A 25,099-nucleotide genomic window follows, 5' to 3' on the forward strand; every position below is an offset into this window, starting at 1 on the left:
GCCTCTTCCTGTGAGAGGTTTACTCAGCAGTGATTTATGCAATGGTCATGTCCATTTCCCATGACCAACTTTAGTGAGGCCACCCCTCATTCAGTAGCTCCCATGCCACGACCCAAATCTTCACCTACCTCCTCCACATGCCACTAAACACCATTTTTTTCCAGGAACCCCAATTCATTCTTTTGTTTTTGTGTTTGTTTTTTTGTTTTGTTTTGAGACAGAGTTTCTCTGTATAGCTCTGACTGTCCTGGAACTAACATTGTAGACCAGGCTGGCCTCGAACTCAGAAATCCACCTGCCTCTGCCTCCCGAGTGCTGAGATCAAAGGCGTGCGCCACTACGCCCGGCTTCCATTCTTTTTTTTAAAAAGGAAAAAAAAAAAGGTCTCATGTAGCCTTTGTGTGTGTGTAGTTGAAGGTCATCTTGAACTGACCTTGCTGCTTCCACCTCCCAAGAGCTAGGATTACAGGTGTGCACTACCACCCTTGGCTAACTGGCACCCTCTTCACACGTCTCACACTCACATGTGTGGGTCATTCGTAAGTACCACACATGGTTTTGAGCACATGGGTTTCAGCCCACCACTAGGACAAAACCCACACACTCTGCTTCCTTTCTTTTTCTCCCATCTTCCATACCCAAAAGCCCAGGGACATTTCCCGATCTTTCCAGCACGTGACAGCACGCTGCCCACACTCACGTCAGTTCATTTCACGTCATGTCTCCATACCTAGATGCTTCCCCAGCCAGAGTCAGCATTCTTCTGAGCCTACTCCCTTTGCCTAGGACAACAGCCCCTTTCTGGGGGTTCCAGGTATGAAGGAAGGATTCTGATACGTAGACAGGAAGTTCAAACATGACTGTGGGAACTACAGTTAAGATTCAGAGGCCCCCGCTAGGCGTGGAGGTGCACGCCTTTAATCCCAGGACTTGGGAGGCAGAGGCAGGCGGATCGAGGCCAGCCTGGTCTACAGAGTGACTTCCAGGACCGCCAAGGCTACACAGAGAAACCCTGTCTTGAAAAAAAAAAAAACCAACAACAAAAAAGGTTCCGAGGCCCCTCAAATCACAAATACACTTCCTGGGGCATGGTCGGATACCCAGGATCCTAAAACAGCCACCAAAGTCAGCAAACTTCTCCTTTTTAGAACCAGGGCAAATAGACCCATGCCAGGCTCCCAGCATTTTGGGTGAAGGCTCTGTGTGTGACAATGCCTGTACCACTCAGTAAAGTAATGGGATAGAGAAGATGGGATGAATCCCAGACTAAGCTGACAAAGAACTCCATCCTTTTCTAAGAAAAGCCTACAAAACTCATATCCCAGTGTCAGGAAAGCCTGAATAGTAGCATTCTAGGTTTCCAGAGGTGATGACTTTCCGCAGAGATCTATCTGATGGGCATATATAAGGACCAGATTTCTACGAGTTCAGGAGCAATCCCTATATGTCGCACCCAGTCTACTGGCTGGATTTACAGACATCTCATTCAGATCAGCCTATCCCATGGAGTTACCCTCTTCCACCACAACCCCCTTACCCCCACCCACAACTGCCTTAGAAAATGCCACAAATTTCTGTCACCTGCTAAGAGACGTGGAGGAGGACCAGGCCTTGCTGCTGAAGAGAGGACGGCCAGCAGGTAACCCTTACTGACACCCTCAAGCTGGTAGCACATCACACATCCCTGCTTGGGGAAAGGGCCAGACTCCACACCCTGCACTTGCAGGTACCATCACCCTCCCCGGCAGCCCTCAACAGCCCAGGAGGAGGAGGACCCATTACTGTAGTACTCACCGGGAGATCTGTGAAGGCGATACCTGTGGGAGGAAAGGACAGTCATCAGCCATAAGACAGGGATGGCCCCTTGGCCTCCAGTGGTCTGTGAACTCAAGGTGCAGATGGTGGTCAAGCATGGACAAGGGTACTAGGGACTGGTAGTTTTAGGCCTGGGCCTTCATCTTGTTGGACAATCTAATCAGAAGGAAAACCAGGACCTTAGGTAATCAATTAATTGGCTACAGTTTTTCTACCTTTTCAAAGAATATCTGCTAAAAAGAACTAAACCAAGTGACTTTTCTCCTAGGCTGGCAAATTCAAGCCTCTTGATATCTAACATGCCCGCACAGACACCTACTATGAGCTCTCACCCTATCATCTATTACCTGATGCACTCTTCAGGTCACTTCCTTAGAGCAGGCACTGTGCTCATTCTCCCAGTTACAGACAAAGACAAGACCCACAGAGGCTAAAGGGGCTGCCTTTGGTCACTGAGACACTGGCAGTGGTAGTTCTGCACAGGCCTAGTCCAGCACTCCACGCTGACAGATTAAAGCTTCCCATCTCCAGACCCCAAAAGTTCCAAGTTCTCAGAAGTTCCTTATTATCCAAGATCTGGCTGACAATGGCCTGTGCATCCCCCAAACCCTCCTGTTAGGAGGGCAGAATGCATCTCTAGACTTCAGATTTGAGCTGCAGTAAGGGTGGAGGTCGTGCAACACCAAACATACAAGTGGACCTGAGTAATATCCACAGGGGTGGGGGGCATCAGAATGTGAGGAACCAAGGGGGCCTCATAGATAGTCTTTTCTCATGTGGGAACGTCTCAGCTTCTGCATTAGGCGTATACAAAGTACTGACTCCCTGAAGCTCCCAAAGGACTTCCTGAACCCTCATCTGGAAGGAAACAGAACTTAGCAATGCAGCACAGATGAAGTCTGAGAACAGCCTTACAAAGTGTACGCTATTCCTCACGCTGGTTCACAGACTAAAACCCAAGGTGAAGACAGATGACACATTCTTTGCTAGGTCTATGTACAATTTGGCTACTTTACTCTTCAAGGAGTGAAAGTCAAAAACCTTATGCTCCAATAGCCTGAGGATGCTTGTGAGCCTCCCAAATCGGGTCAGAGTCCCAGCATCAGAAGCTCCTCATTACAGAGCAGTCTGCTGGAGAACTACCCCTGTAGACCTCGGAGGATCCAAGGAGCTACTCTCTCCCAGGCTTAAGGAGACGCTCACAGGACCTTAAAAGAAAGGGACTCTAGCTTCATCAATTACTGCCATGTGACCTTTAGCAAGTTATCCAAAGTGGTCTGGTCCACCTAAAGAACCCTTTACCTCATAAGGGGGGCTGGGAAGAGGAAAGAAGGAAGGAAAATAAGAGAGGCTATGAAAGCTGCCACACTCTGGGAGAGGTTGACCCACTCAGACCTGCCTAACTCTGCCTCACAATGGCACCAAAAACGACAAGTCCTTAAAGGGCTTCCAGGACAATGAAGAAAGAAACCACTCTCGTCTATACTGCACTGTAGAAGGCAACACTGCTCCACGAGGAGGCTCTGTGAGCCTCCACAAGGCTACTGTGATAATAAGGTTTGGGTAGACACACAGGATGAAAGGCCAGGCAAACAAGATAGCCAGGCTTGCTGATGAGAAGAATTCTGGACCAAACAGGGTCTGGGGCCCTGAAAGCTGAGAACAGAAGACCATGGGAGACAATACAGAACCACATGAAGAAGAAAGACTCTACAAGCACACAAACCACTCAGGGACCAGATAGCAGCCCTCAATCTCCATTCACTCAATTATTCACCAAGTATCTGCTGAGGTCTTGCAGGAGCTGGGTCAGGTAAGAGGTCTGGGCAAACAGCTGAAAGCCAGCTGATCCTCAAAGTGCCCCTGAATTCACCAAGAGAGATGGTATATGATGAATAACTGGAAATACTGAACGATGAACATAAGGCTCAAGTGCTGATAAAGAAAAGGACCACCAGGGTAGCCAGAGACAGGAAATGTCATTCTACTTCCCTAAAGTGGACAGGACTAGAATCTGAAGCATATTAGTAATGATAAGTTGGCACATGACATGGGAAAACTCACCTAGCATCTATCAATCTAACGTCATGAAATTTCATGATCTAGAACACACAAATAGCAGGACCTATTGATCTTTATTTCAGTAAGGTCTCAACAATACATTTATGAACCAGATAGAAAACATGGGCCTCAAGCTAATATATTTCATTTGCCCACTCCCGTCCACCTCCCCACCTCCATCCAGTATTAGGGATGCAAGCAGTGCGCTACCAATGAATGGCCCCTATCTCCGGCCCTCTTTTCATTTCTTCTTATTATTTCTTTTCATTTCTTATTATTATTCATTTTTCTCAAGATGCCCTAGCTGGCCCTGAGCGTTTTTTAAAGCCCCTGCCTCAAGAAATTAGGATTATGGTCTGTGCTACCAGATGGAGCTTGGGGGTGAGGGTGATACAGGGTAACCCGATTCTTTGGCTTTTTGTGTGTGTTTATTTTGCCTTGTTTTATGATACTAAAGACTGAACTTAGGACCCTGAAGAAGTTGGGCAAGCACTCTAACAGTGGATTCCATCTCCAAACTCACACACAGGTTCTTACTAGTCGGGGTCCAGCTGAGCAAGCGCAACAGCGCAGAGGGCTCAGATCCTGACCTTTTCCTCTTCTAGGATGTTGAGTGTCTTTATTAATCAACTTATTTCTCATACTCTGAGTTAACCAAAGTTAGAAATAAACATCAAATATCAAGAAATAAACAAGACTATAGAATTTTATTTTAAAGATTAGAAAAAAATTAGGCAGTGTACTACTACATTAAGTTTAAACATGTGTAGGTCTTTGTACAGGGTCCATAGAAAGCATTCACTGGGCAAATGAATAAAAAAATGCCTGAGGGATCCAGCTAGCAAAGTTTGTGACCCTTTGGTGGTCCTAGCACACATCTATAGGGCCCAAAGGAAACATTAAATATACAGCTACTATAGGTACAGCACCGTTATTATTTTCCAGAGCTTCTATTCCGTACCAGACATGGTGCTGCAAGCACCATGTGGACAAGCCTGACTGCAGATGGGACCTGGCTGCAGATGGGAGCCTGACTGCAGATGCGACCTGGCTGCAGATGGGAGCCTGACTGCAGATGGGACCTGGCTGCAGATGGGAGCCTGACTGCAGATGCGACCTGGCTGCAGATGGGCAGTAAAAGGATACACACTGAGAGAACACAATAGCCTTGGGCTCCTGGCAGCTGGGATACCCAAAGTGAAGCAACAGCCAGAGTCAGGAGAGAAGAACCTTCTTGAGATCTCGCTAGAAACTGCAGAAACTGCAACTAGCGAAGGTCAGTCTCAGGAGTTTCTCTAGATGTGCACCGGGGGGAATTCGACCTGTGACATGATCTTAAGCACCCATTTTGCTGTCCTTCCCTGCTTGTGCTGGGCTGCAGTGTACGAACTGCCCTACTGATACACTGGCTCTTAGTTGGTCATCCCCAGTCAACAGCAAACCTAATTCCCTTCGAACTCACTTCTGTGCTGGCTCACCTCCTAGAAAAGCCACACAAGTTGTGGGAACAATAGCCAGATATTTACTGCCCACAAAGCCAGCTAGAAGCAGGGTACCCGGTTTCCATTCCTGCAAAGCTTGGTGGCTTGATTAGTAAGACACCGTTGGCCCTCTCCTTAAGACACTGCTCCTTGAAAGAAACGGGCTATGGCTAGAGCAGAGACCCTTGCAAGGCAGTCAAGCCCAGCAGCTAGGCACTAAATTGGGACAGTTTGAGCATATACCCTTTCTCTGAAGTTTATCATATGTTTTAAATTTTAGTTAATTGATTTTATCTTGTATACTATGTACTTATGTGAATAGGGACACACATGTGTGGGAGTCACAAGACAATGCTGGGATAGTTGTACAGGCCAGTTGCTAGCCTTCACCTCATACAAATTATCTCGCCTCAGCTCTGGAATGATGGGATGTCAGGCATATGCCAAATCTGGCATATTTTCTCTCTCTCTCTCTCTCCCCCTAATCCCTGTTTTGTTTTTATAGTGTTCTGATAGTCTAGACTGGGCTCAAACTCATAGCTAAGGGTGGCCTTCACTTCCAGCTCTGTCTGCCCCACCTCTGTCGTGCTGGGGTTCCAGGCACTCAGCACCACACCCGGCTCAGGTTCTAATGCCAAGTTTCTATTTCTGCAGAGAACAGCTCCACTCAAGGAGCCCACTATACCCCCAGCCCTCCCGGCTGTCCTCCTGCACTGTCTGACCTGCACCAGCCCAGCTTCTCTTCTCACTCGTGTGCCCATCTCTCTACCCTGCTGGACCTCTGTTCCCATCCCTCATGCCCATCACTTCAGGGTTACCCTCAGGGTACCGCCTTTCTCCACTGCATCCTTCCATTTCTCTCTGAAGTTTTATTTGTAACTCTGTCAACATTGCTGCATGTTAACCATGAACAGGCCAGAGATCTGTCCCTATCTGACTCCTTCCTGTTTACTTTCTGTCTGACAGCCCTCCCTGTTACCTTCAGTATCCCACCTCTCAGAAGAACTGGCCATAGTCTGGGCCAGGTTATAGGCGTTCAAACCCTAATCACTGATTACTACAGCCAGAGCCCCCAAACTTCTCCATCAAGTACAACAGACAAGATCATGACCAGAATATTCCTGCACCCTTAGTAACCACCCTAGGCTTATACAACAAATGCTACTGAAGGGACAGGTTAATAACAGGCATTCCCTGTGCCTTCCATTCACCTGCAAGGGTCTGAATGGCTAGAAATGCACAGAGAGAGCTGTGTAGAGACTCTATGATACGACTTTGACTTCCCGAAGGCCTGCCTGCCTGCCCTCTCAAGGTCTTTTATGCACCTACCAAGGCTGTGGCCATTCTTGGTGTAGAAGCAGGTGCCATTGATGAGGTTGACACAACAGCCGATCACATCCCCTGTGGTGAATGTGGGACCATAAGGCTGGCCTGTCCCAGAGGAGCAGAAGGAATGCCCATCATCACCATGGTAACCATAGGAATGCTTGTCCCAACCTGTGGGGGAGAGAACAGCAATAGCTGAAAATAAGAACTTGATAGAAGGCTCTGAAGTCTCAGTTATACTTCCCAGACTCTCGCCCCCTTAGCCAGCACTCAGAGTGTGGTCTTCCCACTCAGCTGCCTATCTCGCTGAGTTACACACATATTTTGATAGTGAGCACACCAAATCATCACCTCTGAGGAGCTGAGGTGGGGCTGGATGGGACTCACTGGAAGAAGTAGGCTAGAAGTGAGGAGATCTATACCGATGAGCTGTTACAAAGTTTTTGCTTTTCAGACAGGATCTCGAGAAGGCCACAACAGCCTCAAACTCAGTATGGTACTGAGGCTGGTCACGAACTTCTGATCCTCCTGCATCTCCCAAGTGACAGGATTCTAGCTTCACCAGTGACATGTGTATGTGTTTTAACTGGGGAATACTGTATTGTTTTCTTTTTGATGGTACTAGAGATCAAACCAAGGCTCTTGGGAATGCTAGGCAGGCACTCCACCACTCAGCTGTATTAATTCTTGTTACATTTTATTTTAAGATAAAAGTCTAAACTGCCTAGGCTGGCTTCAACCTCTTTGTTTGGGTTTTTTTTGTTTTGTTTTGTTTTGATTTGGTTTTAGTTTTTCGAGACAGGGTTTCTCTGTGTAGCCCTGGCTGTCCTGGAACTCACTCCGTAGACCAGGATGGCCTCGAACTCAGAAACCCACCTGCCTCTGCCTCCCCAGTGCTGGGGGATTAAAGGCGTGCGCCACCACTGCCTGGCATCCTTTGTACTTTTTTTTTTATTTTTTATTTTTTATTTTTTTGGTTTTTCGAGACAGGGTTTCTCTGTATAGCTCTGGCTGTCCTGGAACTTACTTTGTAGACCAGGCTGGCCTCGAACTCAGAAATCCGCCTGCCTCTGCCTCCTGAATGCTGGGATTAAAGGCGTGTGCCACCACGCCCGGCTGTACTTTTTTTCTTTTTGTGTGATGGAGAGTCAATGTAGTATCAGTTGTACTAAGCATATTATACTACTGACTATATTCCCAGCTCCTTATCCATTTTAGCAGTACAATTAAAAATAACTTTAACAAATGTGTACACACACACACACAGAGGATTGTGTTACCTACCACCAAGACAACAAAATGTTGCCAAGTGTCCATGCCTTTAATACCAGCAGACAGGTAAGTGGGGTCAGGCTACACAGTGAAACACTGTCTCAAACAACAACAACAACAACAAAATCAGGACACTGAAGAGATGACTTCGTGGTTGAGAGCACTTAGTGCTCTTTGCAGAGGATCTAAGTTTGGTTCCCAGCACCCACCAAGCAGCTCACAATTGCCGTAACTCAATTCCAGCACACTGATTTCCTCTTCTGGCCTATCTGGGCTGCACACATATGACACACATGAACATGTAGGCAAACATTCATATACATAAAATACAAATAAATAAAATATTTTAAAAACCCAGAATGTGTTTTTCCTTAGGAATAGCAGCTGTAACAACAGGACGGTTCATAGCTAGCATGAGACCTTCCTTTCTGGAAAGGACAAGGTGCTGCCCCCTTGGCCACTGCATAACTAATAAAGCTACTCCGAGGAGCTTGCAAAGGGGGAATGGAATAGAGAAGACATAACATGTAAGTAAACAAGTAAGCAAGATATACCTGGAAGATCAGAGACATAGCTCAGTGGTTAAGAGCACTGGCTGCTCTTCCAGAGCCTGGGTTCAATTCCAAGCACCCACATGGCGGCTCACAACCATCTGTGTAACTCCAGTTCCAGGAGATTCAACGCCCTCTTCTGGGCTCCATGGGTACTGCATGCATGTGGTGCATAGGCACCATATATCCAGGCAAACACTAATACACTTTTGAGCAGAGTTCTACTTGCCAAGAGGACCAGGGGGACAGACATTTGGGTGAAGGGAATACAATCAGCCCACCTGAGAAACAACTTTCCACAGGTAACTATAAGAATAGCAGCTCTCAAAGTTCCTTTCAGCCACTGTTCTAACCTCTTAGAGAAAGTCAGTTTAGGAGCCTAAAGCTAATAAACAGAGAACAGAGGCAAGAGATAGAGTCCTGAGGAAAATATAGGTACTTGAGACCTGGAACCTGTTTGCCTTTCCAGAGATGAGCAGATCAAGCTGGTTAAAGAGAGGTTCTCTTCCTTAATGCAATCAAAGTTTTCTGACTAAAGGAACCATATTTAAGCATCCTTCTGTCCATACTACTGAATATGTGGTTCATGCAGGTACACAAGGAACGTATATTAGGACGGAAGACAGCTCGGTGATAGAGTGCCTGCCTAGTATACAGAGAATGACAATGAAGTTGCTTTTCACTTTGAAAAGAGACCACAGCCAGGTGGTAGATATGTCTCTGCTCTAACAACAGCTTCCCTCCTGTGGTTCTCTATTCCTCACCAATAAACAAGGCAGAGGATGTGGTATCCCCAGAAGTTTGAGAGCCATCCATGGTGCTGACTTCCCTCTTCCTATTTAGAGGGCCAATCCCCATGCCTGAGTAAGCCCCTCCTACCCGGCACCCTCTCCTTAAGAAGGGTGCACTCTTCCTCACTTGTGCCCTTATGCTAACAGCATGCACACTCCTCTTTCTCTGGGTGAGCCTGGTATAAAGTTTGTTATGTATCTGCTAATGAGATTTGCCATTCCCACTGCAAGACCACAGACATGAATGAAGGTCGGTGGCAGACTGCTCGCCTCGCATACTTGAAACCCTTGTGGGTTTGATACCCAGCCCTGCAAACCAAACAAAACCAGGACTAGAGCCAGATGTTTCAAAGGACAGCAGGACATAGGGGTCATGAGAGGACAGGTGGGCACTATTGTCTGGGTCGGGCTCCACGGGGAGTCACATTCAGGTAGCTGTGATTCAGAAAGAAGGCTGGGCTGTATAAATGGGGACAACACTCTTACAGGATATTGTCACCATTCCTCCTTCTCCAAAGAAATCAGGTATTGCTACTCTCAAAGAGAACTGATCACACTGGCACCCTATCAAAAAAGCCAAATGGCAAGGTGCCCTGCCACAATCAAGTACCTACCAGATGCCACAAACACAAAGGCAAGGCAAGCTACATTCAGCCCAGGAGGCTCTATGTGTCCATTTTAGGAACCCCAGTACCACCCACTTCCCCTGACTCACCATCAAAATAGGAAGACCCAACACCTAAGCACAGGCTGGGCTAAGGAAATGCCTCAGTGTCTTGGCATCCCCACATACCATGCAGAGTGAGAGACTCTGTGGGGAGTGCCAGGACTCCAGCATGATGGTGCTGGGAACCCACACATGGCACTCCCATACACCAGGACACATCAGGGGCTTCAGTCCCAAAGTAACAAGGAGTGGGGAGGAAGGCCACCAAAGCACATCATCAGTACTCTAGGTCAAAACCCTGGACGGGGCCGAGGCTGTAGCTGCCCACTAGGTTCTGCCATAATGTTGCCCATACAAAGGGGCCAGCCCATGCCTCACCCACAAAGCTAGGCGGACCCTGAGCCTTCAAACCAATATTTTCCCACATTCCACTCAACTGTGGACTTTGGGTCAGCAGACTTGATTTTGTTTTATTTCAGTTTAGGGGTCACTATATTGCACTGGCTCATCTCAAACTCACAGGTTCAAATGGTCTTACTGACTCAGTGTTTGAGTCTGAATCCCCTCTTCACTCAGGTCCTAAGTTCTCTCAGCTGACTTTCTTTCAGGGGCGGGCGGCATGATTCTGTGAGACTGTGCATGACAAGCCAAAGGAAGTATTTCTAGTAAGGTTCTTTTCTCTCACAGCCTTAGACACCAGCTTAATTATCACACTTGGGTGCTCTGTAGCCCCCTTTTGCCCTGCAGTAGCAAGCAGGATTACCGCCCATCTCTCCCAACAAACAGCCTGAAGGGTCCAGCAGCAGAAGCCCAGGCCCACTTTGTTCTCAGCTGTTGACAGCACTCAGAGCACATGCAGAGCCATGTGCAGAGGCTCAGGGCCTGGTGTGCAGAGGAAACGTGCTGGGCTGGGGGTTTCCTAAGCCTCTGAGGTCCTGGAGCTACTGTGAAGAGAAACAAGCACTGTGTGGGACATCGATAGTAGGGCTGGCCCACAAGGGTAGTTGCCAGTTGGAGGACTTCCATTCAGAACTGACAAACATGCTTCCCCTTTAACCCCAACTACCTTTAAAGGCTGACAGGACCACAGTGTGCACCAGATCAGCAACGGATAAGAGGGAAGCAGAAGATGGTTTGGGTGTCCCCATTCAGTAGTTACTATGAGGTAACAGAGCACACTCCCATCACTGCCCCGTGCAGCCACACCACCCCATGGCCATTAACCTGAGTTTTGGGTGGGAACTTGGGCCATGGCAATCCTAAAACCTCTGGCAGCTACAGGCAGAAAAGGAAACAGTGACCCAGGAGCAGAGTCTTCCTGGTAGCTTTGTATGGAAGCCGTGTTAAAGAAGGAAAAAACAAACAAACAAACAAACAACTCTGTAAGTAGCTAATGACATTGTCTTCCAAGGGCTCCTGGATCTTCCACTGATACAGGACTTAGGGGTCAATTTGAAGCCATGAGTAGGACAAGGGAGGATATCGCTACCACCTGCATAGTAAAGGCTGAAGAGATAGCTCAGCAGCTAAGAGGACTGACTGGCTGCTCTTACAGAGGACCAGTTCAATTCCTAGTGCCCACAGGGTGGCTCACAACCAGCTTTAACTCCAGTTCTGATACATTCTTCTGGCCTCCACAGACACTGCATGTGCATGGTGCACAGACATTCATGCAGGCAAAACCCTATTCACATATGAATAAATATAAGACAAATAGAAAGAGACAGGGGGATAAACAATCTTGAGCCATCATCTCTGGTGGCCAGGAGAGACCTAGGAATGACCAAGAGACTCTAACTGGGTCTGGCTAGGTCTAGGCTCAAATGGCATCTGTATCATCTGGCCGAGTTATTTTCCTACATCCCAGATCCCCTAGGAAAATCTGGGTTTGTCAGACACTGAGCCATGTTAAGGAAAGGGGTAGCACTGTTCTACACAATGGGGGTGTGCAGCCTCCACTCCCAGGACGACTGTTTCTGTGGGGTACAGTCTTGCTTCTGCTCATTTCCCATAAGGCTCCTTTCAAATTTCTGGGAAAAACTAAGTGGACTGGTGATGTGTGGATGAAGTAGAGAGAAGCTTGACCTTGCATGCATCACCGAATCCTAAGCTATAAGTAAATATGAAAAAAATGTTTCCCAAAAGGTGGCCCAGATACAGTGCAGCTGAGCCCCCACTGTCTTCTGACACAGACTTCTACGCAGACACTGGTCGTGAGGGGTAGAACAGCAACTGGTCCCACTCTGTTCTAGGCTCAGGTGACCACAGTCTCCTCAGAACACACTGGAGAATCCCTCAGCAGGGCTAACAGACGCAAGTTTTAGGACTGGCCTTTTTATTGTCAAAAAGACCGTTTCCCACAAAGTACTCAACTTGCCCTGAAAAAAACATAGGTTTGGGGTTATTTTGTTTTGGAGATAGAGTCTTGCTATGTTACCAAGCCTGGTGTTGAACTCCTGGCCTCAAATGATCCTCTGCCTTGGCCTAAGTAGCTGAACCTACAAGTGTGCACTGATCAGCTTGAAAAATACACTTGTTTAGACAGTTTCTCACTCTGTAGCACAAGTTGAGAACTCAAAGTAATCTTCTTGCTTTGGTCTCCCAAGTGATGGAATTATAGGTATAAAACAACACACTGAAAAACAGGTAAAATCCAGTATGTTTACAGAGAACAAGAGCTGGTATTTCAGAATACTGCCAACAATGAACCCCAGTGTCAAGTAATAAGAGTGTTCAGGTCTAGCCAGATGGTGGTGGTAAACTCCCTTAATCCCAGCACGTGGGAGGGAAGCGCATAGGAAAATGAGAAATGAAGGCTCTCACACTATCCAAGCTCCTTCCATCGCACCATCACATGAGCCATCAGGATTTCTGACTACTTCTTCAGCTGCTAAGCCATCTGCACTCTGAATTTCCCTGTAGCACCTACTGCTACTACTGCCAGAGCTCCAAGGGTTGGGCAGCACGAGGCTCTTTAGCTCCAACCTCTCTTATAGCCCTAGCCCTGGGCAGCTGCTTCAGACAATTTCCTGACTGATCTCCTTTACAGTCAGGGCTTACCTGAATGCCCTACAGGACTGAACTACTGGGCAACAACCAATTAGCTTCTTCTCTCTGGCCAGTCTCTAGGCACTGGCTTAGGAGCTATGTACAGGACTAGAATACTAACGGGAAGTATGACTCCCAGTTTTAGGCCCAAGAATTCTGCTGTAGTGAGAAAGAAGGGCACCCCATATCTTAGTGCAGCCCTAATGTTAAACTCACCCAGATGGAGAAAAGTACCACTTCCCTCACAGTGGGCCTGAGCACCACAGGGCACACCCTCATGAAGCACCAGCTCCTGAGAGACGATGGCTGAGCAGAGAGCCTGGAGTGGGTGCTTACCCGGCAACAAGGGTCCCAGCTTACATAAAGTAGGAAAGAATAATTCCTGTTTCGCAGCTATACACAGGCATCATTTCCCGACTATCAAAACCTACCAACAGTATCTAAAACAGCATTATCTGAAACGTCGGCTGTGTATCACCACCTGCTACTGTACTTACCTCAGATCCTTTCCAGTGCTTGAGATGCACCCTTGGGAAGATAGAGGAAGGATACTGAACATCCTGTTACTTATTCACCCTCTTACATGAACCTGGCACCGACCCCTGAACTCTCTGCTCTGTGGTTCCTCTCCTAAGCCTGTGCAGATGTGACAGGTGAACTATGTGCAGAATGTGGCCCAGCTGGTAGAAGCAGCTTTCCTGCTGGGGCTATCCTGTTGCTATCCAAGCTAGAAGGCTTGGTAAGGTGCACTCCAGGAGGAAAGATGCACAGTTACTTTCCACATCCTGTGGACACAAAGCAGACTGTTCCTCCCTGTGTCCTCTGCCATCTCAGTCCCTAGCCCAGGCTTGGGCAATAGCTGCTCCAGGAGCTGTAATGCCAACCCTAACTAGATCCTTCCAGATATGCCTTTCCAACAACTAAGGAAAATAGGTCTGCAGGGTTGTAACAAGCAAGGTAATATATGAAACACCATGAGAACAGCCTCCTTACTACAGAAAAGACAAGTGGGACAATGCCAGAACCTAGCTCTGTTGCAGATGGTCCTTCTTTAGACACAGCATGAGTTTCCCTGGGGCACAGAAACAAAATCTATCCCCTTCCCAATCTCTCAAAGCACCCAAGCATCCAAACACCGAAGAAGCCCAAACCCCGGGTCTCCATCCACAGCCCTACCTTCTTCACCCAGCTTCCTCAATCAAGGAATCCCAGACCCCGTTCTTTCTCCAAGGCAATGGGTGTGGCGACAGCAGGCAGCTACACTCACCTACCAGTAGATCATCTAGTCTTGCCTGTGAGTCATTTAGCCCAGGGTTCCAACATTCTTATTTTGGAGCCACACCTGCTACTTGGTTTCACACTTAAGGAGGCCAAAGAACACCTTACAAAAGATAAACAAAACTTCTATCTACATCTTTCAACAGAAACTTCTGACAGTGCAAACTAGGACACTCCCAAATGCTCTCAAGAATCTGAGCGGCACAGCCTCATGGGAGAGGTGTGCCTGTCATCATCTGCACCACCAAGTACCCACAGTGCCACCCCACTGCCCCAACAGCCTGGAAGGCAAAGGTGCTCCACTGAGTCAATAACCTACAAGAACACATTAGAAGCATCAACATTCTGACCATGTGCTCAGCCACCTTCCAGAACGATGCCACTCCTGCTAGCACAGCCTACATTCAAATACAGAAAACAGGCACTGGAGGGGAAAGGGCAGTCTCTGTCTCTCTGTGTCTCTATCTCTCTCTGTCTCTGTCTCTCTCTGTGTCTCTCTCTCTCTCTCTCTGTGTCTCTCTCTCTCTCTCTCTCTCTCTCTCTCTCTCTCTCTCTCTGAGACAGGGTCTCTTTATTATATAGTTCCTGCTATCCTGGACTTCACTGTGAAGAACAGGGTAGCCTTGGGCTCACAGAGATCCACCTGCCTCTGCCTCCTGAACGCTGAGATTAAACATGTCCCCCATCATGCCCAGCTTCAAATAGTGCAGTTTCAATAAAAACTAACTCCAGTCTATATGCAGACACTCACAGAACTGTAAGTGCACAGGTGCTCCCTTTTTCAGATAGAAAAAAACATTTACCTTTTCCAACAACAATAGCTATACTTATGCACCCCTCCCTTTCTGTGTGTCAGGTAGAACTCTTAGTATTTTCTACAAATAAACATTCATCAGGATGTGGCAGTACACACCTGCAATCCCAGCATTTGGGATGCTAAGTGTCTTAGTCAGGGTTTCTATTCCTGCACAAACATCATGACTAAGAAGCAAGTTGGGGAGGAAAGGGTTTATTTGGCTTACACTTCCATGCTGCTGTTCATCACCAAAGGAAGTCAGGACTGGAACTCAAGAGGTCAGGGAGCAGGAGCTGATACAGAGGCCATGGAGGGATGTTCTTTACTGGCTTGCCTCCCCTGGCTTGCTCAGCCTGCTCTCTTATAGAACCAAGACTACCAGCCCAGAGATGGTCCCACCCACAAGAGGCCTTTCTCCCTTGATCACTAATTGAGAAAATGCCTTACAGTTGGATCTCATGGAGGCATTTCCTCAACTGAAGCTCCTTTCTCTGTGATAACTCCAGCTGTGTCAAGTTGACACAAAAATAGCCAGTACACTAAGGCAGGAAGATTCTGAGCCTCTGGACACCTGGGGGTGTACTGTGAGATCCTAGCTTAAACCCTCCTTGTAAAAGAATCTCTAGTTCTCATAACCACCACCTTAGATGTTTACTTCATGTGCCAATATATTTCTTCCATTTTACAGCTGAAGAAACCAAAGAGCCAAGCAATAGAGTAACTGTTGCAGGTAACAAAGCTGCAAGAGTGCAAAAGCGGACAATGTGGCTCCCCAGCCCTGGTCTTAGCCACTGAACCAGGCAGTTTCACAAGTCAACCACACAGCCCTCAAGATCTTCCAGGCTGGCAAGAGAATCTTGATGTCTCAGCAGGTAAGGGTGCTTGTTGCCAAACACAGTGTCTTGAGTTGGATCCCCAGACTCAAGGGCAGAAGACAACTGAGCACTACAAGTTATCCGATGACCTCCACACACATACACAAACATGTGTGGGTAGCCACACACATACATAAACACAATCAGTTAACAGCCTTCTGCAAGACCAAATGAGAGCCAGCTTTGGATTCAGTGACACTGAACCCCATAAGTATGAGTGGAAGAGCCCACCACCATCAGCGAGTTGTCACAGAGCTTAGGGCACTGGGGTAGGCTGAGTTCCAAACCAAGGCTCACCCAACCTGAAGGCTGGGCACAGGATAAGAGGATCTGATGAAAACTGGATCCAAAAGGACAGGTGACTTACTGAAGTTCATTATGTTGAGGCAAAGGAGAGCAAAATACAAGAACAATTTCAACCCAAAGCCATTATGCAAGGCCCTGTAAACACTCTTGGTGAGTCATGATTAAAAGATGTACTCCACAGCCAGGTATGGAGCACACACCTTTGATCTCAATCAGTACTCTGCGTGGCAGACACAAGTGGATCTCTGTGAACTCAAGGCCAGCCTGGTCTACAGAGTGAGTTCTACCACAGCCAGGGCTACACAGCGAGACCCTGTCAATAAAATGAAGTCCAAATCCTAAGGAGCTCACAACTCAATCATGAATGACAGATGTGAGTCAGACAAGGAGTGATTACAAATGTCAGAGCTAAAGGGACCAAGCAGGATCACACTAGGGATCAGGAGGAAGGATGGACATCTCAGGGCAAAAATCAAACAATGCCTGCCGGTAGCAGTGTGGGACGTCAGCAGCGTGTCGGAGGTGTCCCACAGCCAGGAATGTGCAGCATGAGCAGGGGACGGAGGTATTTGGGGAGGAGGCAGAGCAAAGACTGTCTTCTCTCTCAGCAGAGGAATCAGAGGTCCAAAGCAGACAGGGCACAATGTGCACAGTAGAAAGCAGAGGGCTGGGGCTGGTGAGATGGCTCAGTGGTTAAGAGTACCGACTGCTCTTCCGAAGGTCCTGAGTTCAAATCCTAGCAACCACATGGTGGCTCACAACCATCTGTAATGAGATCTGACGCCCTCTTCTGGTGTGTCTGAAGACAGCTACAGTGTACTTAGATATAATAATAATAAATAAATCTTTAAAAGAAAGAAAGAGAGAGAGAGAGAGAGAGAAAGAAAGAAAGAAAGAAAGAAAGAAAGAAAGAAAGAGAGAGAGCGCTGAGGTGAAGAACCCAGTAAGGAAGCCATGGATGCTGAAAGGACAGACAACAGCAGAAGCATGGGACAAGATGAGCAGAGAGCCTGCAGGTTACTCTAGGAGCACACTGGAGGGCTAGGAGTCTGGCTATTAGCAGAGGACACCTGGTCTTTGCAAGAAAACTTCCATTTAGAGCAAGCGGTTCACTGTCTGCCAGCCTTAAGAACCAAGGATTCTCAGGGGATGACTTGCTTAAGAGCTGAGTGCAGTCAGGGCGGTGAGCAGGGCTCTCCTGGCTGGCTGGTCCCCGGGCTGTCCTCTCAGTGCCCTCAGAGCCTGGCCAAGCCCAATTGACCCCTCACAAGCCATGAGGCCCTCTTAAAGAAGACCAATGTGTGCCACCACTCCTGCAGGTCCTTCACTCAGCTACTGCACATTAGAATAAGACAGGAGATCCACAGGAACTTAGAGACCTGAGGAGTCCAGGGAAGAAAAGGAAAGAGGAGAAAGATCTGTCAGTCTCATACCAGTTCTGTCTGGTTTCCAACATTTAAGTGGATCAGGGCCATAAAAAAATGTGTCTGTCCATGCCTGCAACACTCCTTCAAGGTTCAGAAGAGGCAGTATTAGGAGCCAAGCTCCAACTAATTCTCAACAGCAAGCAGCAAGACAGATCTAACTTGGGCTTCCAAAGTTAACATCTGGTTTTCACAAGAGCTGTTTGATACAGGCTCCAATGATTTAGTTTTATTAATAATAAAATAATAATAATTTGCAAGACAGCACTCAGGGGAAAGAGGCAGGCAGATCTGAGTTCAAGGCCAGCCGGATTTACAAGTTCAAGGCCAGCCTGCTCTATAACTTGAGTTCCAGGACAACCAGAACTATACTGAGAAACCCTGACTTCAAACACAAATAAAAAAGTTAATGAAAAACCAAAACAACAACAACAACAAAACAGCCGGGCAGTGGTGGTGCACACCTTTAATCCCAGCACTCAGGAGGCAGAGACAGGCGGATTTCTGAGTTTGAGGCCAGCCTGGTATACAGAGTGAGTTCCAGGACAGGCAGAGCTATACAGAGAAACCGTCTCAAAAACAAAACAAAACAAAAAAAAGTTAAAATAAAAATTTGAGACAGTGTCTCACATAGCTCCTCATATAGCTCAGGCTGCCTCAAAACTCACCAAAGAGCCAAGAAACCCGGAACTTTCTGACTGATCTGCTCCCTCCCAGAGAGCAGGGATTAGAGGCTGCATAGCTATCCTCCACGCGTGGGCTTCTGCAGTGCCAGGCATCGAACTTTTACATGCCAGGTAAACACTCTGCCAAGTAAGTTGCAGCCCCAAACTTAATGGAGGATTTTTACAAGCAATGGTCAGCAACTCTCTGGAGATGAACAAACAGCTTACAGTCCAACTGTCCACTGCTCTAAACACTAGGGCTTGCTCAGTCACCTCCCAAAGAACTAGCCACTTCCATCTCTCCCCCAGGAATCCTGTCCAAGTCACTTCCAGAAGTTCCGGGCCACTGAGATGGAAGAGATGGGTTCTAACTGGTACCCTTGTACCTGTTGCTGTCCTTCCAACCTGTACTGTGGCTTCCTCAAGACACCCAAGACAATCCACATGCCCTACTGGACTGGACCCTGCCAACCATACAACCCAGTCCCACTGGCCTGCAGTCATCCCCTTACACCTCAGCTCTTCTGCACCTCTTCCATCAGGATCTTTTTTTTTTTTTTTTTGGTTTTTCGAGACAGGGTTTCTCTGTATAGCCCTGGCTGTCCTGGCACTCACTTTGTAGACCAGGCTGGCCTCGAACTCAGAAATCCGCCTGCCTCTGCCTCCCGAGTGCTGGGATTAAAGGCGTGCGCCACCACGCCCGGCTTCCATCAGGATCTTTATTCTACCTACAGCTTTCTTCCCCATCTGACCTCCCCTTACCATGTGTCATATCACAACCCTGGCCTGACTCCTCCTCATCCCCTAACTTCCAGCCTGAATGCCCCTGCTTCACGAAGGCCTGACTCATCCCACCCTGATCAGTCCCTTCAAAGCACGGATGCCCAATCTAGGGTTCTCAACTACATGTTTCTCCCCTACTGGGCAAGTTTCACAGAAGGGGAGACTAGTTACCTCAGGGCTACACTCAGTGCCTATCACAGAGTATGTGCACAATACATTATTGGGTTACGATGAATGAGACACCCCCCATAAAGCACCCAGAACAGACAGCCTAGAACACGAGGCCACTTGGTTATCTACAGCCAAGAGCAAAGGGCCTGGGGGGGGGTCAAGGAAAATTCAGTTCACTCAGTGCTATAATGGAAACAAAGAAACCTTCCCAAGCTTTCCATGGAAACAGAACTGGGCCTACTTCCCCAGAAGCTCCACAGCACAAGGAGCCAAGGCAACTTCACACCCACAGCCTGTCTAGAGAAGACAGACCTCCAAGAAGATGAGGGAACGAGCCCTGACAAGTTTCCCTGCAACACTGGAAAAGCTAGCCCACAGGGTCCAACCTCTAGGGCCTCCTTGGCCCAGGATCAAGGGTGATCCTTTTCATTCTAGTGGCCTCTTTCAGGATGAAAGAATATTGCTGCTACCACTTATAAATGCTGAAGCGGCAGCTTGACACTGACCCCACCCAGCAATTCCAGGCGAGCTGCCAGGACATGAAGAGGGAGGGCACCTAACTCCTCCAACCAGCCAGAGCGCTCAGTGCACCCCTCAGATCACAATGCTGAAGGTATTTCTGTTTGTCTAAAACAGAGTTTCACTTACATAGCCCAAGCTGCTATAGACCAGGCTGGCTTCGAGATATCTATCTTTCTCTCCTGAGACGAACGCAAGCGCCATCACACCTGACTGTTTTTAACTTGAAGAGCAAAATTTTTTGTTTGTTTTTTTGTTTTGTTTTGTTTCAAGACAGGGTTTCTCTGTGTAGTCCTGGCTGTCCTGGAACTCACTCTGTAGACCAGGTTGGCCTCGAACTCAGAAATCCACCTGCCTCTACCTCATAAGTGCTGGGATTAAAGGCGTGTGCCACCACTGCCCGGCAAAGAGCATTTTACTAAAGGGCCTAAGCTGGCTGAAAACTCACAAGCTTCCAGCCTCTGGTTCCTGACAGATGTGTGCCAGCACATCCAGCCCTGGTGAGGTTCTTGTACTTTCCTGCGACTCCCCACTGGTACCTGGATATCCATGGCTCCCCAGAAAGAAGTGACTAAGCCCCACTTTCTAGTCCTCCCTCCGTATTGAGCATAATCCATACACCCATCTCCAGGTGACCTGCAAACAAAAGCACAAAAGGCCCTTACCACATGTTAGGGGCAAACCCTACACTCACAAACCCAACAAGCTTTGATTTCTCACCCAAACAACCCTCAAAACAAAACAAAAACAACTTTCTATAAAATGTACTGGCTCGGGTGGTTTGCGTTGCTTTGTTGCTTCACATTGTCTTGTTTCCATGTGTGCGGTGGATTGGAAGAAGGGATGTGTGTTGTAGCTAGATTTCCCTACCTGTGGGTTCTTCTTCCCTCCACCCTTTTTCTCCCACTTTTCAACCCCTTAAACCTAGATAAGAGAAAAAAAAGGATATGGAGAAAAGAAAGAGATCTCTGAATAAAGTCGGGGGTCAGGAAGGGGAGCGAAGTTATTGTTAGACTACTTCCTGCTGATTAGGGGGTTGAGTTCCTTGGGGCAAGTTTGATCTTTGCAGTCAGGATATCTAATTTCTTCTTCTTGTTTCTTCTTTTTGCACCACTACTTAAACCACAACAGACAGCAACCACCAACCACCAACTGACTCTGCTTCTCAAGGCTCTCGCACTTATATACCCTCTGAAAAGTCCCCAGAATTCCAAATGTCACAGTCACAGTACTATCTCCAGCTGGCACAATCACTAGGCAAATCACACTCACCTGCTGTGGACAGTCTGAAGCAGTCCATATCCCAGAGCTTGGATTAAAACAAAAACATTCATATAATATTTCTGTGTTTTTTTTTTTAAAGAAACCAAATTCCAAAATTGTCACTCCAGTATGTGCTTGTGTGGGTGTACACCTGCATGCAGTGTGCAGGGTTAGCACTGGGTGTCACTCCACAGTCACTCCATCTTTTACATTTTGAAACATAGTCTCTGGTCTGTGAACTTCAGGGATCTGCCTGTTTACACACACACACAGCCCAGCACTGGGGTTACATGCGTGTGCTACCACACCCAGCTTTTACATGGGTTCTGAAGATCTAAACTTAGTTCTCAGGCTTGCTGCAGCAGGCACTTTACAAATCGAGCCATCTCCCTTGCCCATCTAAGTTTTTCTAAACTAGCAAATATAAAGTAGTCTATATAGGCTGTGTGAAATAGGTCAGTAGTAGAGAGTTTGCAAGTTTAAGACCCTGGGTTTAATTCCCATCACCACCCTCAGAAAGAAAATATAATCTGCATACACAGCACTGAAATAAAGGACCTCTCCCAATGACACAGCAGGAGTCTTCTCAACCAAACCAGATATACTGAGTTATCTCAATATACACACATCTACAACCTGTCTACTTTAAGGGACGGACGGGCAGTGTGCTGGGGACCAAACCCACAACCTCATTACTGAGCTACACCCTCAGGCCCTATTCTCTTATGACTAAATGCTTCCATTTAGTGTCTTAGTGTGAGAGAAGAGTCTTTCTGTAAACCACAGGCTACCACTGCCTACAGTTCCACAAGCTGAGAATAGAAAGTTCTTACTGTCCAGGAGTCCCAGCTTCTATTCCTCTGGTAGGACCTCCCTCTACACGGAGTTGGAGGGAATTGATTTGACATCTTGCCTATACAAAGCAATCCTGTAGCTCCCAGCTGCAGAAATGCAAACCCTTCTTCCAACTGACTAATTCTGACTGTCCTCTAGGGAGCCAGACACCCTACCAGAAAACTTATATATGTACTCACAGGCATAGGCCTTACTATAGATCCACCTGGTAGAGTCATCAATATCAGGCCAAATACAACTGAGAAGCAGAATTCACTACCTCTACCACTCTCTCTTCCCTCCATCAAACATGCCTGTGTCTAACATGGGTGTTACACACCTAGCATACAATGTTCGTAGAATGGATAATTCAAACACCTGTATTATACCAAACACTAATACTATCCACAGTGGAGACATAAAATAGTACTTGGGCTGGCGAGATGGCTCAGAGGGTAAGAGCACTGACTGCTCTTCCAGAGGTCCTGAGTTCAATTCCCAGCACAACATGGTGGCTCACAACCACCCATAATGAGATCTGGCATCCTCTTCTGGTGCATCTGAAGACAGCTACAGTGTACTTATTTATAATAATAAATAATTCTTTGGGCCACAGCAAGCAGGGACTGAGTGAGCGGGATTGACTGGAGAGAGCAGAGGTCCTAAATTCAATTCCCACCAACCACATTAAGGCTCACAACCATATGTACAGCTACAGTGTAATGATATACATAAAATAAATAAATTTTTTTTTAAAAAAAGTACTTCTCAAAACAAATGTCCCTCTCCGGGCTAAATATGAGATAACATAATCCTTAAGATTAATATAAAGGGCTGGGAAGTGGTGGCACACGCCTTTAATCCCAGCACTCGGGAGGCAGAGGCAGGTGGATCTCTTAAGTTCGTGGACAGTCTGGTCTACAGAGTGAGTTCCAGGACAGCCAGGGCTACACAGAGAAACCCTGTCTCGAAAAACCCAATAAATAAATAAATAAATAAATAAATAAAATAAAATAAAATAAAATAATAATAAAGGGCCAGAAAGATGGCTCAGAACGTACGGGCATGTCTCCAAGCACACAAACCTAAGTCCGATTCCAGGAACAAACATGGAAGGAGAGAACTGCTTCCTGAAAGTTCTGCCCTGTCTCCTATGTAAGCCGACATGAGTATACCCACAAGCATATTCATGTATACAAAGTAAATTTTAACAAAACAAAACAAAAAACAAAACAAACAAGCTAGGCAGTGGTGGTCCGTGCCTTTAGTACCAGTACTTGGAACACAGAGGCAGGTAGATCTCTAGGAGTTCGAGGCCTGCCTGGTCTACAGAACAAATTCTAGGACAGCCAAGGAAACATAGTGAGACCCTGTCTCAAAAAAACACGAAAAACAACAACAACAACAAAAGAGGCTGGAGGTAGTGGCTGTGTCTGTAATCCAGCAATTAGAAAACAGAGGCAGGAGGACCAGGAATTCAAAGTCAGGCTCAGCCACAGAGCTATTTTGAGGTCAGCTTGAGCTACATGAAACACTCTCAAAAAAAAAAAAAAAAAAAAAAAAAAAAAAAAAAAAAAAAACCAAACATATATAAAAATAAAATAATCTAGAGCAATAATAGGTTTTAAACTCCAGTAATGAATGAGACAAAATATAAGCACCCACTAGGCAGACATGAATACCCTGGCTAAGACACCACTAGTTCTGCTGGGCATAGAAACACACTTACAATCCCAGCACTCAGCAAACTCAATAGACTAAGGTAGGCAGATGTCTAGTTTGACATACACTGTAAGATCCTACTTCAAAACAAAACAAAAAACAGCAGTAACAACAATTATAATAAATGAAACGAGAAAAAACAGAGGTGAATGACATTTCTGGTTTGGAAGACTTAATTTTCAGTGATGTTAATGTTTCCTATGCCAACACATGGATTTTTCTGCATACCTTATGAATGTAAAATGTCAGTACAGCATCTTGTTAGTAAGGCTTGCTGGTAATGTTCAAACCGGCCTACATGTGGTGGTGGTGCAGGTTTACAATGGCATAGGCCTGTAATCCCAGGTCTCAGAGGAACTGGAAGATCAGAGTTCAAAGTCACTCTTCACTATAAACAGAGTTTGAGGACCCTTCTTGGTATACATGAGATCCTGCTTTCCTGTCACCAACACCTCCTGAAAAGGTCTTACAGCCAATTATAAACACCCTGACATCTTCACTATATTAAAACATTAACACTCCTCCCTAAATAACACTAGAAGGGAAAAAGAGCAGTGTGCATGAAGATGTTTCTAAGGTTGGTCAAAATAGCAAACCCTGCTGGGTAGGCAGCTCAGGAGAGAGCGTTTGCCTGGTACATCAAAGTCCTAGGTTTAATACCCAGCAGAATAAATAGTTTAATTTTAATTTAAAGAAAAACAGTCAGGCATTGCGTGGCAAGCCTATAATCACAGCACTGAGAAAGGAAGTCAGGGAAACTATGAGTTCAAGGACAGCCTGAGCTACGTAGAAAAACCACATCTCAAAACAAACTCCTTCACATAAATACAAATATCCAATAAAAAAAGAAAAGTTTATATGTATGGTGCATCCAAACAAAATGGCTTGGCTGGGTCCATTGATGGTGAACAAACACAGAAAGCAATTAATCTGTCCCCTGAGACATATGCACACACTCATCTCAAAAGGGGCATCTGACTGCGGTACAGTTGCCTTGAATCCCAGCACTTAGGAGACAGAGCTTTGTAGAACTCTGTGTGTTTGAGGCCAACATGGTCTATATTGCAAGTTCCAAGACAGCCAGAAAAGCATAACAGAAAGACCCTGTCTCAAAGAAAAGAAAGGAAAGGAAAGGAAAGGAAAGGAAAGGAAAGGAAAGGAAAGGAAAGGAAAGGAAAAGAACCCCCTCAGAGCCTATGTGGACAGAACACTGGCCTACAAACAACAGAAGCCCCAACAAGTGGCCAGCAGGCTTGAAGACACACTATTCTCTCAAACAACCCAATTAGTCTTCAAGGGCCTCTTGGAAACCAAGAAGGCTCAAGCTGCTATCATACTTCATCTTGCCTCCCTGCAAGTACCTGCAAGGAGTTTCAGGTCTAACTGTTTAAAAGTGATGATGCTTTCAGTTTTAGAACACTTAGTTCAAGACACACACACACACACACACA

At 46.7% G+C, this 25,099-nt stretch overlaps 1 protein-coding gene across 3 annotated transcripts in view; it reads right to left on the reverse strand.

The window, feature by feature from the left end:
- Positions 1-25,099, reverse strand: part of Ranbp10 (RAN binding protein 10) — a 66,417-nt gene that overhangs the window by 12,479 nt on the left and 28,839 nt on the right. For 2 of the 3 annotated variants that reach the window (XM_021169300.2, XM_021169302.2), the window contains 2 exons: positions 6,687-6,854; positions 1,795-1,817 (listed from right to left, as the gene is read on the reverse strand). In XM_021169300.2, the coding sequence (XP_021024959.1) occupies positions 1,795-1,817; positions 6,687-6,854 (191 nt within the window). Of the gene's footprint in view, positions 1-1,794; positions 1,818-6,686; positions 6,855-11,030; positions 11,523-25,099 lie in introns of those variants that run through there. The other variant, XM_021169303.2, reaches the window with a different exon arrangement.

Source organism: Mus caroli, chromosome 8 (assembly GCF_900094665.2).
Source record: "Mus caroli chromosome 8, CAROLI_EIJ_v1.1, whole genome shotgun sequence".
Taxonomy (NCBI): domain Eukaryota; kingdom Metazoa; phylum Chordata; class Mammalia; order Rodentia; family Muridae; genus Mus; species Mus caroli.